Here is a 13,857-nt window from a genome sequence, read left to right on the forward strand (position 1 = left end):
AACCCTTACCTTTATGTGAATCGGCTTGCTTTAAAAGCGCTTTTTAAAGCGCCCTTTTTTCTCCGCGGTCGTATTTGTCGTGCTGCTGATGACGTCACGTACGCGCTTTAATCGGGCGCGCTTTAGTCTGCCGCAGTTTTGACGGGTCACGCAAATCAGGTAATGCTTGCTTCCAACTTTCGGTGAAGAGGCTGCCAAGCACATATTAAAAGAGAAAAAGGTACATTGGATCTGCAGTAGTTCTTTTTTTTTTTTTTCAGGTCATAACATTTATTAAAAGGTCAACGGGCAGTTTTCATGCCCACTTTTTAATAGAAGCTAAATGGAGAAATAGGGACGTGGTGGCTCAGTGCCTAAGACGCGGAGCTTGATCAGAAAGGTTGGCAGTTTGGTGGTTCAAATCCCTAGTGTTGCATAATGGAGTGAGCTCCCGTTACTTCTCCCAGCTTCTGCCAACCTAGGAGTTCGAAAGCACGTAAAAAATGCAAGAAAACAAATAGGAAACACCTTTGGTGGGAAGGTAACAGCGTTCTGTGTGCCTTCGGCGTTTAGCCATGCCACCCACATGACCAGAGACGTCTTCAGACAGCGCTGGCTCTTCGGCTGTGAAATAGAGATGAGCACCGCCCCCTAGAGTTGGGAAAGACTAGCACATATGTGCAAAGGGAACCTTGATGCTCTCTGACCTTGTTTGTTTTCTTGCAGATCTAGCAAATCTAATGGTGAAAACAAGAAAGCAACCAAACCCAGAGAGCACCAAGGAGCCCACTACTCAATCCCGAGCTACAAATATTCTGTGCCATAAGCAACATTTTTTTAATACTTCATCCTCTTGCAGGTTTTGAGGCCAGGTAGTTCCCTGTAGCTTCAGAGCTGTAAACTGGATACCTTTGGAAAATTTACACCACTATCTGATAATAGATTGAATAAACCATGCAGGATAAAATCCAACATTAACTTTTCCCCCTCACCCCCCGGAATATCCATTTTTCTTTGTGCACTGGGCTACCAGTAGTAGTCTCAGTTCCCTCATCTCCTTTGTGGTTAATGTGAAAGTTGATTTCCCAGCAGCAGTGCAAGTGAACAAAAATATGATTGTATCTCCTTTTTTATCTGGAGGCCCCGTAACAGCAAACTGCAAATTCATAATCCACTGTAACTGCAATTTTAGATGGGAGAGGCTTGGAATAAACAGACAGATGTGGCCTTTCGTTCGTCAAGATAATTTATAGCTTTTCAAGAGGGTCTGGTATAACTTGCTCTGGGTGCCTTCTTTTGCTTTTTGAGTTCCACACAAGAGATTGGATAAATGTTGTGTAATGTGTTTGCATCTCAATAGGCAGAAAAATTGGTTTGAACAACTTTATAATCCTGTGTTATTCCCCCAGAGTTTGCCACTATCAAACGTTTGGCTGGCCTATCAGATGTGTGCAATTAAAGCATTAATGTGAATTATCTCAACAGGGCAGCCAAATGTAGTAAAATAAGTTTGGCCAAATGTATAAAATCTGTAATTGAACAATTAGGTTTGTTGGACCAGGCAAAAATTGAAGAACAGACAAATGAAAACTTGCACAGCCATGGTATTCTGTATGTATGTGTTAAAAAACAACCCAGTGATGGTGTGAATTCCTGGCAGGCTTACCTTATTTCTCCTTTTATTATTCAGGAGAGTTTTGTATTATCCCTTTTCCAAGGTTATACAAAGGGCTCATGATCTCAATAACAAGGGTGTTTTCAAGCAAATGAACTGCAATACTAGAAATGTGTCTTTGAAGCTTAAAAATTGGAAAACACCATGACAAAGCTTGGGGTTAATTTAAATTATACAGCAATGTCATATTTGACGATACCCATCACCCATCTCTTGGGCAAATGTGCCCAAGGAGAGGTCCAGAGCGGAGAGATCCATCGATGGAGCATCTTCTAGTATAATCTGTCATTGGATTTATTGATCAGCCCATCACTAGCAGATAAAGCTAATTTTTAAGAGATTCATCGTTTCATTTAGAGACATCCAGAATTTGGTCTCTGCATGGCATCCGTTTAAAGCTCGGATTCCTGGCTCAGTACTGACCCAAGACTTTTATATATAATTTGGTCTACCATATTATGGCAGTTTCTCAACCTCAAGCCACTTTTAAACCTTGTGGACTTCAACTCCCAAAATTCTTGGCTGGGGATTTCTGGGAGCTAAAATCCAAAGTGGCCAAGGTTGAAAAATACTGCCTATAAGAGTGATATTGAACCTTTTCGGCACCAAGTGCCCGAATGCAAGTGCCAGAAACCCAAAGACCAGCCAGCTGGCACATGCATGCCTGTTTTTCAGGCTGTTTTTGGCCAAAAAAATGGACCCCAAAATATCCTGAAAAGTACCTGAAAAACAAGCTAGTTTGGGGGCTTTTTCCAGGTCATTTTCGGGTCGCTTTCTGGTGCTCCAGTGCCTGCGAAAACCAGCCAGAAACCAAAAGAGCAGCTGGCAATGGTGCAGGCACCCACAGAGATTGCTCTGCATGCTACCTCTGGCACTTGTGCCGTAGGCTCCCCATCACGGGGCCTATAATCTCTTACCCTCTGCTGCCAATTCCCTGCAACTTCCATCTAGTCAATGGAGAAGCAGTTAGGAAATTGGCCTGGCCTTCCCAAGGAAATGTGTGCCTGCGCTCACCGTGCGGAAGGGTTAAATTCCCCCAAGCAGAACCTCCCCCCTCTGGGACTCTGCCTTTGTATATGTTCTCTGTGTGGCCTTTTCTCTTCCGCCAGAAAAGCCCTTGGCTCCAAGGAAAAGCTGCTCCAAAAAGAGCTTTTCTACAAGAGAACCCCACAGCTCCGCCTCGTTTACACACAGCCCTCCTCCCCCCAGGAGCAACTCCAAGAGGAATTAAATCTTGGAATTAAATTTCTAGCAAAAACTCCGCCTCCCAACGGCAGGTGGAACTATTTTCGACCTTTTGCAAAACGTGTCTAGCCTGCCTGGTTTGGTGGTGGTTGGTCTTTCTCACGCCCACGTTCTCCGTCTCTGGAGTGGCGGGTGGACTTTTATGGCTTTTTAAATCACAACTTGCATTTGCTTTTACGGCACCGGGACGAGTGTGGACGGCGAAACCAGACGATGCATAAGCAGGGTGCATTTAAAAAAAAAGTCCATGTGCTTCGTAGCCCCAATGGAGAGTTGCAGGGGAGGGGGGGAACCTGGAGTTTTTCCCCTCCCCTCCCCCCTTTGGCTTTCAAAAAACCCCAAGAAATATTTTACAGGCAGGCAAGAAACTGCAGGTGACGTTTTTCTTTCTCTTTTTTTTTAACTTATTTATTTTCTCTTTTTTGCAATGTTTTTGTGTGTCTAACCACACCTATCCAAATAAAATAGTCTATTCTACTCTCTCTTTCTCAAAACACGCAGTCCTCCCCTCACAGCAATTCATTTAGTGACCAGTTACAATACTGAAAAAAAGTGACTGATGGCTGTTTTTCACACTTATGACCGTTGCCGCATCTCCACGGATATGGGATCACATTTCAGACGCTTGGCAACTGGTTCATAGTTATGACGGTTGCAGTGTCCCGGGGTTACGTGATCCCCTTTTGTGAACTTCTGATGTCAGTGGGGAAGCCAGATTCACTTAACAAACATTCACTAAAGTCACAATTGCAACGATTCACTTAACAGCAGTGGCAAAAGAAGTCATAAAGTGGGGTAAAACTCACTTAACTTTTTCCCTCTCTTCCTCCTTTCCTCCCCCTCTTCCTCTTTCCCCCACTTCCTCCTTCTTTCTTCCGCCCTCCTTCTCCTCTTCCACCCCCTTTCTCTTCCTCCTTTCCTCCCCCCTCTTCCTCTTTCTTCCCCTTTCTCTTCCTCCCTCTCTTCCTCTTTCCCCCCTCTTCCTCTTCCTCCCAGTTTCTCTTCCTCCCTCTCTTCCTCCTTTCTTCCCTCCCCTCTTCCTCTCTCCTTCCCTCCCTCCCTCCGTCACGCGCGGGGCGGTTGCAATCGGGGGCTCCGCCCGGGGCTTCCATCCCGGAACGCACCCGGCGCAGCGGCCGGCGTCTCAACAGTCCTGGCCGGAGCCCTTTTCCCGGCCGGCCTTGGAAACCTCGGGCGGCGCGGGGGCGGAGAGCAGCACCTTCCCAGCCGCGGAGGCCCGGCAGGAGGAGGCGGCGGAGGCGGAGGCGGGCGGCCAGGCAAGCGGGCGCTGGTCCCGGGCGCGGCCAATCGGCGGCTGCGGCACAAGCGGCAGCGCCTCACCTGCCCGCCGTGCGCTCCGTCGGCCCCGGCCGCTGTGCTGGGAGCCTGGCAGTCGTCCTGGGCGGCCGGGGAAGACTCGGCGCTGCTGCTGCTGCTGCTTCGCCCCCTGCCCCAGCGCCGCACCTGCCTCGCCCCGCCCGCCCTGCCGCTGGCTCTGCCTCCCACCTGGGCGCACCTGGGAGGCCGAGACGGGGCGCCCGCATGGAGCCCGTCCGGCTCCCCGACGAAGCCGCCTTCCGCGCCTTCCAGGCGGAGTGCGAAACGGAGCTGGGCTGGCTCAGCCGCTACAACCGGGAGGGCATCGCCGTCTGGGGGCAGCTGCCTCCCCAGGGGGACTTCGCCGTGCACCGCGTCAAGGTGAGCCGGCTGGGAAGCCTCCCTGGGAGCCCCGTGGGAAGGCGCGGACACGTATTAGCGGGCAAAGCGAGGGCCCAGAGGCGCCGGACGCGGGGAGGGCAACAAAACTGCCCCTCCCAAACACCCCCCCTTCTCTGCTCTTAGTCTCTTAACTTTCTTCTAAGACGTGCGGGTCGGTGGCTTGTGTGTGTATGTGTTGCGTGTCACCCCTCGCTTGTCCCGAAGGACCACCTGCTTCTTTTTCCCGAGTTGTGGGTTAGCCAAACTCGTGTTCTTATGTTCCCACGTGCCTCGGGCTGCGTTCCGCAGAGCCGTTCCAGGAGGGACTCCTTGGACTTTGCCTGCGTGATGCTGTTGGGCCAAACCTGGGTTAATTGACGAAGCCATAGGTCAATGAAGAAGGGGGGGGGGGTATTTTATTTTTATTTATTTTTTTATTTTTATTTATTTTTTTATTTTATTTTTATTTTTTTATTTTTATTTTTATTTATTTTATTTCACCAAGCATGAATTAGATAACAGATATAAGTATAACCATGATTTTGAATACATGAAAAGGATACGAATACAAGGGAATATGAGGACAGGGATGATAGGCACACTGGTGCGCTTATGCACGTCTCTTACAGATCTCTTAGGAATGGGGTGAGGTCCACAGTAGACAGTTTGAGGTTGAAGCTATGAGGGTTTGAGGTTGTAAGAAGGGAGTCAGGTAGAGCATTCCAGGCATTGACCACTCTGTTGCTGAAGGCGTATTTTCTGCAATCCAGTTTGGAACAGTTTATCTTGAGTTTGTATCTATTGTGTGCTTGTGTATTGTGGTTGAAGCTGAAGTAATTGTTGGCGGGTAGGACATTGTAGCAGATAATTTTGTGTGCTCTGCTTAAGTCAGACCTGCGGGTTGGTGGTGTGTGTGTGTGTGTGTGTGTGTGTTGTGTGTCAGCCCTCGCCTATCCCGAAGGACATCTTCTTCCCATGTTTTTGCGGCGTTGCGGGTTAGCCAAGCTCATGTCCTTGCGTTCACATGTGCCTCTGGATCCATCCAGGAGGGACTCACTCAGACTTTGCCTGGGTGATGTTTTTGGCCCAAACCTGGGTTAATTGAGGAAGCCATAATTCAATGAAGAAGCTGTAAACGCAGACTTTCCCTTCCTGCACATGTGAATCAAGGAAATTGGGGTCCCCTGTTGTTTGTCAGCAACAGCTGCCGCATCCCTTCCGGGAACTGAGGTTAATGACAAGCCAGGCGTGGTAGGAATGTAACAGAAACCTGACATTAAAAGCTTAAGTCCAATTAGCTGTAGGAATAGAATTTTCCTGGCGCTTTTGTTATTATTTTCTTCTTCTTTTGATTTCTGTTTATATTTCACTCCTGTTTATGCGTATTTTTCTTTCTTTAATTCTTTGTGTTTGGGGTTTCTCTGAACTGGGGCAGCCCAGGTCCTGGTTGGGATGTCGGTGAGGTAGAAAAGGATGGGAGAGATTCATAGACATTTTTTTTCCAAATGTTTATTTCTTTTATTATATAAAATACAAAGAAATAAAATAGGGAATTAAGGGAAGAGAAACAGAGGGGGGGAAGGGATTGTGAGATACAAGAGGGAAAAAGGAAGGAAGCAGGAAAAAAAGAGAGAGAGAGAAAGAAAGAGAGAGAGAGAGAGAGAAAGGGCTTTGACTTCCCACTCTTCTTAGCACAGTACAAGATAAAACATTCCATTCTCAACTTTTTGCTTTGACACATTAATATATAACTAGCCATTTCTGATCAACAAAACCAAAGTCAATGTTTCCTTTTTTTTAATCACAAGCACAAAGTCCAAACAAGAATATAGTTTGCTTCTCGAATAAAATAATCAATTTAACCATCCCTGCTTTAATCTTCCTTGCTATGGAAATAGTATGTATTCCTATTTGCACCTAATAATCTTTGTGAACTGTCACCATTTCTATTAATGGGGTTCATTGTATGCTTTCAAATTCTTTTGAGACGTTTCTGACAGAAAAATTCATAGACGTTTTTAAAGCCGTAACTCTCATCAGATCCTGGATTGTGAGTCTCAGTTCAATGGGGCAAACTGGGAGGTATCTTAGATTTGTTATTATTGGTTTTTTTTTCCATCTCTAAGGATGCACTGTGCCAAAGTTCCCATGGTCCACAGCCAGCTGAGTGACTGTGGATCACGAGAGTATGGCCTATCATATGTGGGGACCTCAAACTCGGGGGGGGGGGGGAAATGATGGATTGTTGAACAATTGGCTAAGAAGTTCTAATAAAAAGTGTTTTTTTTTACAAACATATCAATGCGTGAACTGTGTGGCACCTGGGTGTAATACATTCTAATACAAATAAAACTCAAAAAATTAATCATCATTATTACTTTCAACCAATTTATATATTTCTAATAGCAATACATATTTATATGAAGTTGCAGTCTGTCATTATTCCATTAGCCCATATTTTCTCTTGTTAATGCACTTATTTTATTATATACAAATGTATACATTCATATCCCCCCCCCTTTCCCTTATTCCTATCTCTTATTCGAACTTTTAATTATATCACCCTTTATTAAAAGACGTTTTCTTTCTATCCTACCTAACAATTAACTAAGAAGTTCTGAATGCTCCAACACGGGAGGTTTTTAAGAAGAGATTGGACAATCATCCATCTGAAATGGTATAAGTGTCCTGCTTGAATGGGGGTGGTGGTGGACTGGAACCAACCTTTCGGACCTCAGGGACCACTAAATTCATAATGTTAAATCCTGCGAACCACTAGTATGATTTTTTTAAAAAGATAAATAGTGCAATATAAATAATTTTTCTTCAGAGCACCAAAATTTTCTCATGGATCACCATTGGTCCACAGACCATCAGTTGGTGACCACTGGACTAGAAGACCTCCAAAGTCCCTTGCAACTTTGTTATTCTTTTTTTTTGTCTGAATTTTTTTTTAAAAAAAATTCTCTTACATACAATTATAGGTATACATTCACATAGTTGTTTTCCATCTTTGCATTTGTGATTCTTGTACATTTGTCATTTCATTTATAAAATTATAGTATACAATTTGGGTTGCTTTATTTACCGTCCCTTCTGCCTGTTTTGACACCACCTTATTTTCCCTTTCTTTTCTCCCTCCCTCCCTTCTCTACTTTCTTCCTCCTCCTCTCCTTTCCCTTTTTTCTTCCCTTACTTCTCCCCTACTCCTACTCTTCCCCTTCCCACCCTCTTTCTTTCTGTCTCTCTCCCTTCCATCTTCTCCTTACCTCTATCTTCCTTCCCAACTCTGTTATTCTATTAAGTTCAGTTCCCCAATGTAGGCAGTGACCTGGCCTGCAATAATTGTTCTCTCTCACACATACTCAACTAGCTTCATGGAGTTGTGACTATTAAAAAGGAAGTTGACCCAAGAATATAATCCACTTGGCTTGAGTCCTGACTGGCAAAAATGTGATCAATAAATATTTTCCTTTGTACCGATCCTAGTGTTAGCTAATAGTTTCTCCTTTAATATCTGCTAGAAGCAGACGCCTCTTCTTGAGCAAGAAACTCAAAAGCTATTCATGTTAATCTAATAGGAGCCTCTTTTTGGAAGTATGCCTTAATTAGAAGTTGGGCAGTAATGATGCCGAAATTACTAGATACCAAGGCATACCAGAACCTAATTTAAATTTTAATTGGGCAGTCAGTCTTATCTTGTAGACTTAACAACTGCCTACAACTGGCTTGATACTACCAAGAAACCAAGATGCTGCTTTTGGTTAGATTTTGAAGCGCCCCATCGTATTTAGGACAATTTTATCAATAGTTGTTTAGCCGTTTGGGTGGGTTTTGGGGAGTGTCTTCTGAACGCCTAACCATTTTCACAAAGGATGCTTAAATAGACATCAGTTGTCCCTTGGTTTTTAGTTATTTCAATACTTGTGTTTCAAAAACAACTTGTAGCACTTTAAATGAGAAAAAAATAGTTTGTTAGGTTTATAAGGCCGCCAAATTGGAAGTTGTAATTAAAAAAATAAAGAGTAACAAACCAATACAGAATATAGACAATTGTTTGGAAAAGTTCATAATATAATTTTTAAGCCATCATTATATTGCTCGGCAAGATCTAAAGACATCTTGGCCTGTGACTTGTCAAAATATTTTCTCGATGAAAAAGAAATTAACTGGAATGAAAAATGAAAACTTCTCCAGTTGAAAGTGTTTGATATAAATTCTATATTTAAAAAAAATATTAAAATGACCAGAAACAATAACTCTAAGAAACTGCAGTAAAATAAATCAGGGTACACGTCTTTTTTCATTGTTATTCAGCCTGCTGAACTTCTGGCCAGTAATTACATTTTTTTCCCCTTGACTTAAAATATCTTGGAAGGGCAAAATCAATCACATTTTACTTTTAATTTTCCAGCAACCCTTGAGGCAGCCTAGCTTGAAAGAATTGAAGGTTGTGGATTTTGCTTTTCATAGAGTGCTAATTTTCTTTGTGGTTTCGAAAGATTAGAAGGAACCGTAAATTATGGTTTACTGACTAAACTGTACACTCATTCGGCCACCTCCCTCCCATAAATTTAGGCCAGATTTCCCAGATTTTGTCATCTCCAAATGTGTGTGGAGAATGGACTGCAACTCTGAAGGAGGGCCCATGTCAGAGGCAGCAAACCGAGTAGAATTATCGTGCATCCCAGCTTCTAAATGGGTTACAGGTAGTCCTTGAATTACAATGATTCATTTAGTGACCATTCAAATGAGAATATATCTGCTGAAGAAAACTCTTCATTGGCAACAGGAAGGGCATCCGGCCAGTAAACACTCAGCTCCATTCAGTTGCCCAGATTCTACCCCACAAGGGATCATGGGGTCGTTAAAAGAGGATGGTGATGGTTTAGTGACCATTCAAAATAACGTTGTGGCTGGAAAAAGTGACTTGTGATCATTTTGCACAGTTTACAATAGAATACAATACAATTGCAGAGTTGGAAGGGACGTTGGAGGTCTTCTAGTCCAACCCCCTGCCTAGGCAGGAAACCCTACATTGTTTCAGACAAATGGCTATCCAACATCTTCTTAAAGACTTCCAGTGTTCAAGCATTCACAACTTCTGGAGGCAAGCTGTTCCACTGATTAATTGTTCTAACTGTCAGGAAATTTCCCCTTAGTTCTAAGTTGTTTCTCTCCTTGATTAGTTTCCACCCATTGCTTCTTGTTCTACCCTCAGGTGCTTTGGAGAATAGCTTGACTCCCTCTTCTTTGTGGCAGCCCCTGAGATATTGGAACCCTGGTATCATGTCCCCTCCTGGTCCTTCTTTTCATTCAACTAGACATCCCAGTTCTTGCAACCGTACTTCATATGTTTTAGTCTCCAGTCCCCTAATCATCTTTGTTGCTCTTCTCTGCACTCTTTCTAGAGTTAACAACCTTTGCATCAGCCCCATGATCTTTGTGATCAAAATTCATATGCGCAAAGTTCAATGGAGAAGCCAGATTCATTTAACAACCAGGTTGCCAATTTATCAACCGCAGTGATTCTACTTAACAGCTGTGGCAAAAAAAAGCTCATAAAATGAGGCAAAACTCACTTAAAATAGCAGATGTTTTGGGCTCAGTTGGTGTTGTAAGTCAAAAAAACGGCCTGCACTTGTTTCTTTGAAAACTCATACAATTATAAGAAAGTACTGTTTTCTCCCAAGATTAATTCCTTTTAAAGTTGTTACCAATAAAGGAGAATATTTGTAGGTGAAGTGAGAGATCTTTGATGCTCTCTGAGCCTGGTTGCTTTCTTGCAGCACTGATGATGTTACCTAGTTTGAGTAATGAAACGTCTGCAAGGAAACCACCAAGCCCGAAAGTAAAACAATATTGGAATAGATTAAAAAAATGGCTTGAAGAAATAACCAAGCAGCAAATAAACGTGAAACTGGAATTATTTTTATTGGGAATATTGACAGGAAAATTTATGGGGCGGGGAAACCCACAATATCTAATTTTACACATTATAACGGCAGCCTGAATTATGTATGCACAAAAATGGAAGGATAATTTTGCTCCATCAGAGGAAGAGGTGATGAGGAGTGTGCAGAGATAGGTAGCCTCACAAAAGAGATCAAAGATAAAGGAGAAACAGATTGTTCTCAGGTATGGAATGAATGGTATAAATGGCTAGAAGACAGGTGTAAAGTTTGAGGAAAGATTGAACGAAGAATATATAGGAGTTAGAAATTAATAGGTATGCATGGAAACGACACACAACTAATGACTTGTAACTCAAGAAATGAATATATTTGTATGTATAAAAACACTGGAATTACATGTATAGATAATGGCATATTGGAGTAGCGGGTGGGGGTGGGGGATGCAGATATAATGGATGTATACCAATATGGATTGTTGTATAGAAGGCAACTATTAAAGTTGTTTCTGTGTAATAAAAAAATATTTAAAAAATAAAAACCAAGCTCAGAGAGCACCAAGGAGCCTACAGTCCTCCTCCTCCTCCTCTCCCACTCCCTTCTAGCACTGATGATGTTACCTAGTTTGGTTAATGAAACATCTGCAAGGAAAAAACCAAGCTCAGAGAGCTCTCAAAGTCATTGCTTGCTATAGGTAGCAGAGCTCTGCAGAGAGATCAATTCTGAAACTTAAATCAAGATTTTTGAGTAAGGCTAGGCGTGCACTTTGTACCAGTTGGGAGGAATTTTTATGTTTGTTAAATATGTTTTATAGTGGAATGTAAACAACTGCCTTAAAAACATAGCAATTGCACAGTGAGAAAAGAATTTATGTACATTGTGGGTATCCTAAGGGACTTTTTCGAAAGGACTTTGTTTTTCCTTGAAAAGGTTTCACTTTTCATCCCAAGAAACTTCTGCAATTCTACATTGTGGATAGTTAAAATAGACGAAATCTAACACAAGGGGGAAAATATAATGTATGACTAATACCAATATGGAATTCCATCTGATGCTTTCCAGATCTTGTGAAAAACATATTTCTTCAACTTACCATCTTTAGATCATATCTCGAATCCACTGCTTGATATCCAGGATAAAAGTCTTTCTATTTATTACATCAATGATTTCTTTTCCAAAGATTTTCGTACAAGAATGCAGTTCATATCTTAGAAACAGATTTTGACATCGCATTTATACTGTATCTAGTCTATTTCTATTTCCAAGATTGCATATATATAAGTAGTCCTCAACATATGGCCACAATTTAGCCCAAAGTTTATGTTGCTAAGTGAGAAATTTGTTAAGTGAGTTTTGCCCCATTTTATGACTTTTCTCATCATATTTGTAAAGCGAATCACTGCTGTTCTTAAACCAGTAACACAGTTGTAAAGTGAACCTCGTCTCCCGATTAACTTTGCTTGTCAGAAGGTTGTAAAAGGAGATCACATGACTCCAGGACACTGCGACCATTATAAATGTGAGTCGCGTGACCATGGAGATGCTACAATGGTCATACCTGTGAAAAACTATTATAAGTCCCTTTTTTTCAGTGCTGTTGTAACTTTGAACCATCGCTAAATGAACTGTTGTATGTCAAGGACTACCTGTATATGCTAGGATTTGAAAGCAAGACAAGACCAAATCATATGAATGGGAGCACCTTAAAGCAGATGTTTTTATAGATTTGGAAGAGTTGGAAGGGGCCTTGTAGGTCATTAGTCCAATCTCCCGTGCCCAAGCAGGAGACCCTACATCGTTTCTGACAAATGGCAGTCCAATCTCTTCTTGAAAGCCTCCAGGGATGAAGCTTCCACAACTTCTGAAGGCAACTTCTGTTCCATTGTTCTCAGTCAGGAATTTTCTCCTTATTTCTTGATTGAATCTCTCCTTCATCAGTTTCCATCCATTGTTCCTTGTCTGGCCTTCAGGTGCTTTGGAAAATAGCTTGAGCCCCTCATCTCTGTGGCAGCCCCTCAAATATTGGAAGATGCTATTTTGTCTCCCCTGGTCCTTCTCTTCACTAGACTAGCCATGCCCAGTTCTTGCAACCATTATTCATATGTTAGATCTCCAGTCCTCTAATCATCTTGGTTGCTCTTCTCTGTAAGTCAGTCAAGGATTTTAAGTCAAAGACTACCTGTATATTTATTTATTTATTTTATTGAATGTAATATTGCCGCCTATTCGCCCATGGCGACTCAAGGCGACTTACAGAATATAAAGCCACATTTAAAACAATACAAAACCAACAAAAAGAATCAAATAAATTAATAAAATACAAAATCACCCCATCCCCACCCCTGGCAACAGCAGATGAGCACACGAGCCATTTAAAGGGCTCTATCCCGCTCTGGGTTCCCCAGGCCCACTGGCAGAACCAGGTCTTCAGTGCCTTGCAGAAGAATGTTAGAGTGGGGGCCATCCTAATCTCTGTGGGAATGATGTTCCAGGGAGAGAGAGCCACCACGGAGAAGGCCCTTCTTCTGGGTCCCACCAGATGTGTCTCCCTGGGGGATGGGACCCACAGCGTTCCCTACCTCCCTGCTCTGGTGGGTCGGGTAGATGTGACCAGCAGGAGACGGTCCCTCAGATAACCTGGTCCCAAGCTATATGCTAGGATTGAAAGCAAGACAAGACCAAATCATATACGTAAAGATAAAGGTTCCCCTTGCACATATGTGCTAGTCGTTCCCGACTCCAGAGGGTGCTCATCTCCATTTCAAAGCTGAAGAGCCAGCGCTGTCCGAAGCCGTCTCCGTAGTCATGTGGCCAGCAGGACTAAACTGAACGCCGAAGGTGCACGGAATGCTGTTCCCTTCCCACCAAAGGTGGTTCCTACTTTTCTACTTGCATTTTTTACGTGTTTTCAAACTGCTAGATTGACAGAAGCTGGGACAAGTAACGGGAGCTCACTCGGTTACGCAACATTAGGGATTCGAACTGATCGACATGCTCAGTGACTTAGCCCCTGAGCTACTCATATGAAGAGGCGCACCTTAAAGCAAAAGCTACCCTTCATAGTTGAGATGAGACATGTTGGATTTGGCGGTTTCTGGATACATTCTCTATGCGTATGTTTTGAATCGCATTTTGCTCATGGAATCCAGATTTCTGTACAGCAGTAACAAGCAGAGCCTGTTAATCCTCCAATTTCCTAATCTTCCCTTATTCACTTACACTTGATTTACAGGAAAATCCAGTTAAAAAAAAATCCCTGTGGCAGCAAGGACATAGTTCAGACAGCAGAAAGTCGTAGATTACCCCTGCCCTAAAAATTCTCCTTTTTGCGGGCTCTTCTAATTCTAA

The 13,857-nt window shown here is 42.9% G+C and overlaps 1 protein-coding gene across 2 annotated transcripts in view; it reads left to right on the forward strand.

The window, feature by feature from the left end:
• The first annotated feature begins 4,001 nt into the window (after positions 1 to 4,001).
• The window catches only part of LOC106546777 (START domain-containing protein 10), a 29,328-nt gene continuing 19,472 nt past the window's right edge, over positions 4,002 to 13,857 (forward strand). Inside the window, exon 1 of one of the 2 annotated variants that reach the window (XM_087728336.1) lies at positions 4,002 to 4,597. In XM_087728336.1, the coding sequence (XP_087584462.1) occupies positions 4,442 to 4,597 (156 nt within the window). In that variant the 5' untranslated portion in view covers positions 4,002 to 4,441. The remainder of the gene's footprint in view (positions 4,598 to 13,857) is intronic. The other variant, XM_087728335.1, reaches the window with a different exon arrangement.

This window comes from Thamnophis sirtalis, unplaced genomic scaffold (genome assembly GCF_051295495.1).
Source record: "Thamnophis sirtalis isolate CommonGarterSnake01/CBP01778 unplaced genomic scaffold, rThaSir2_p1.2 scaffold_13, whole genome shotgun sequence".
In the NCBI taxonomy this organism is placed as follows: domain Eukaryota; kingdom Metazoa; phylum Chordata; class Lepidosauria; order Squamata; family Natricidae; genus Thamnophis; species Thamnophis sirtalis.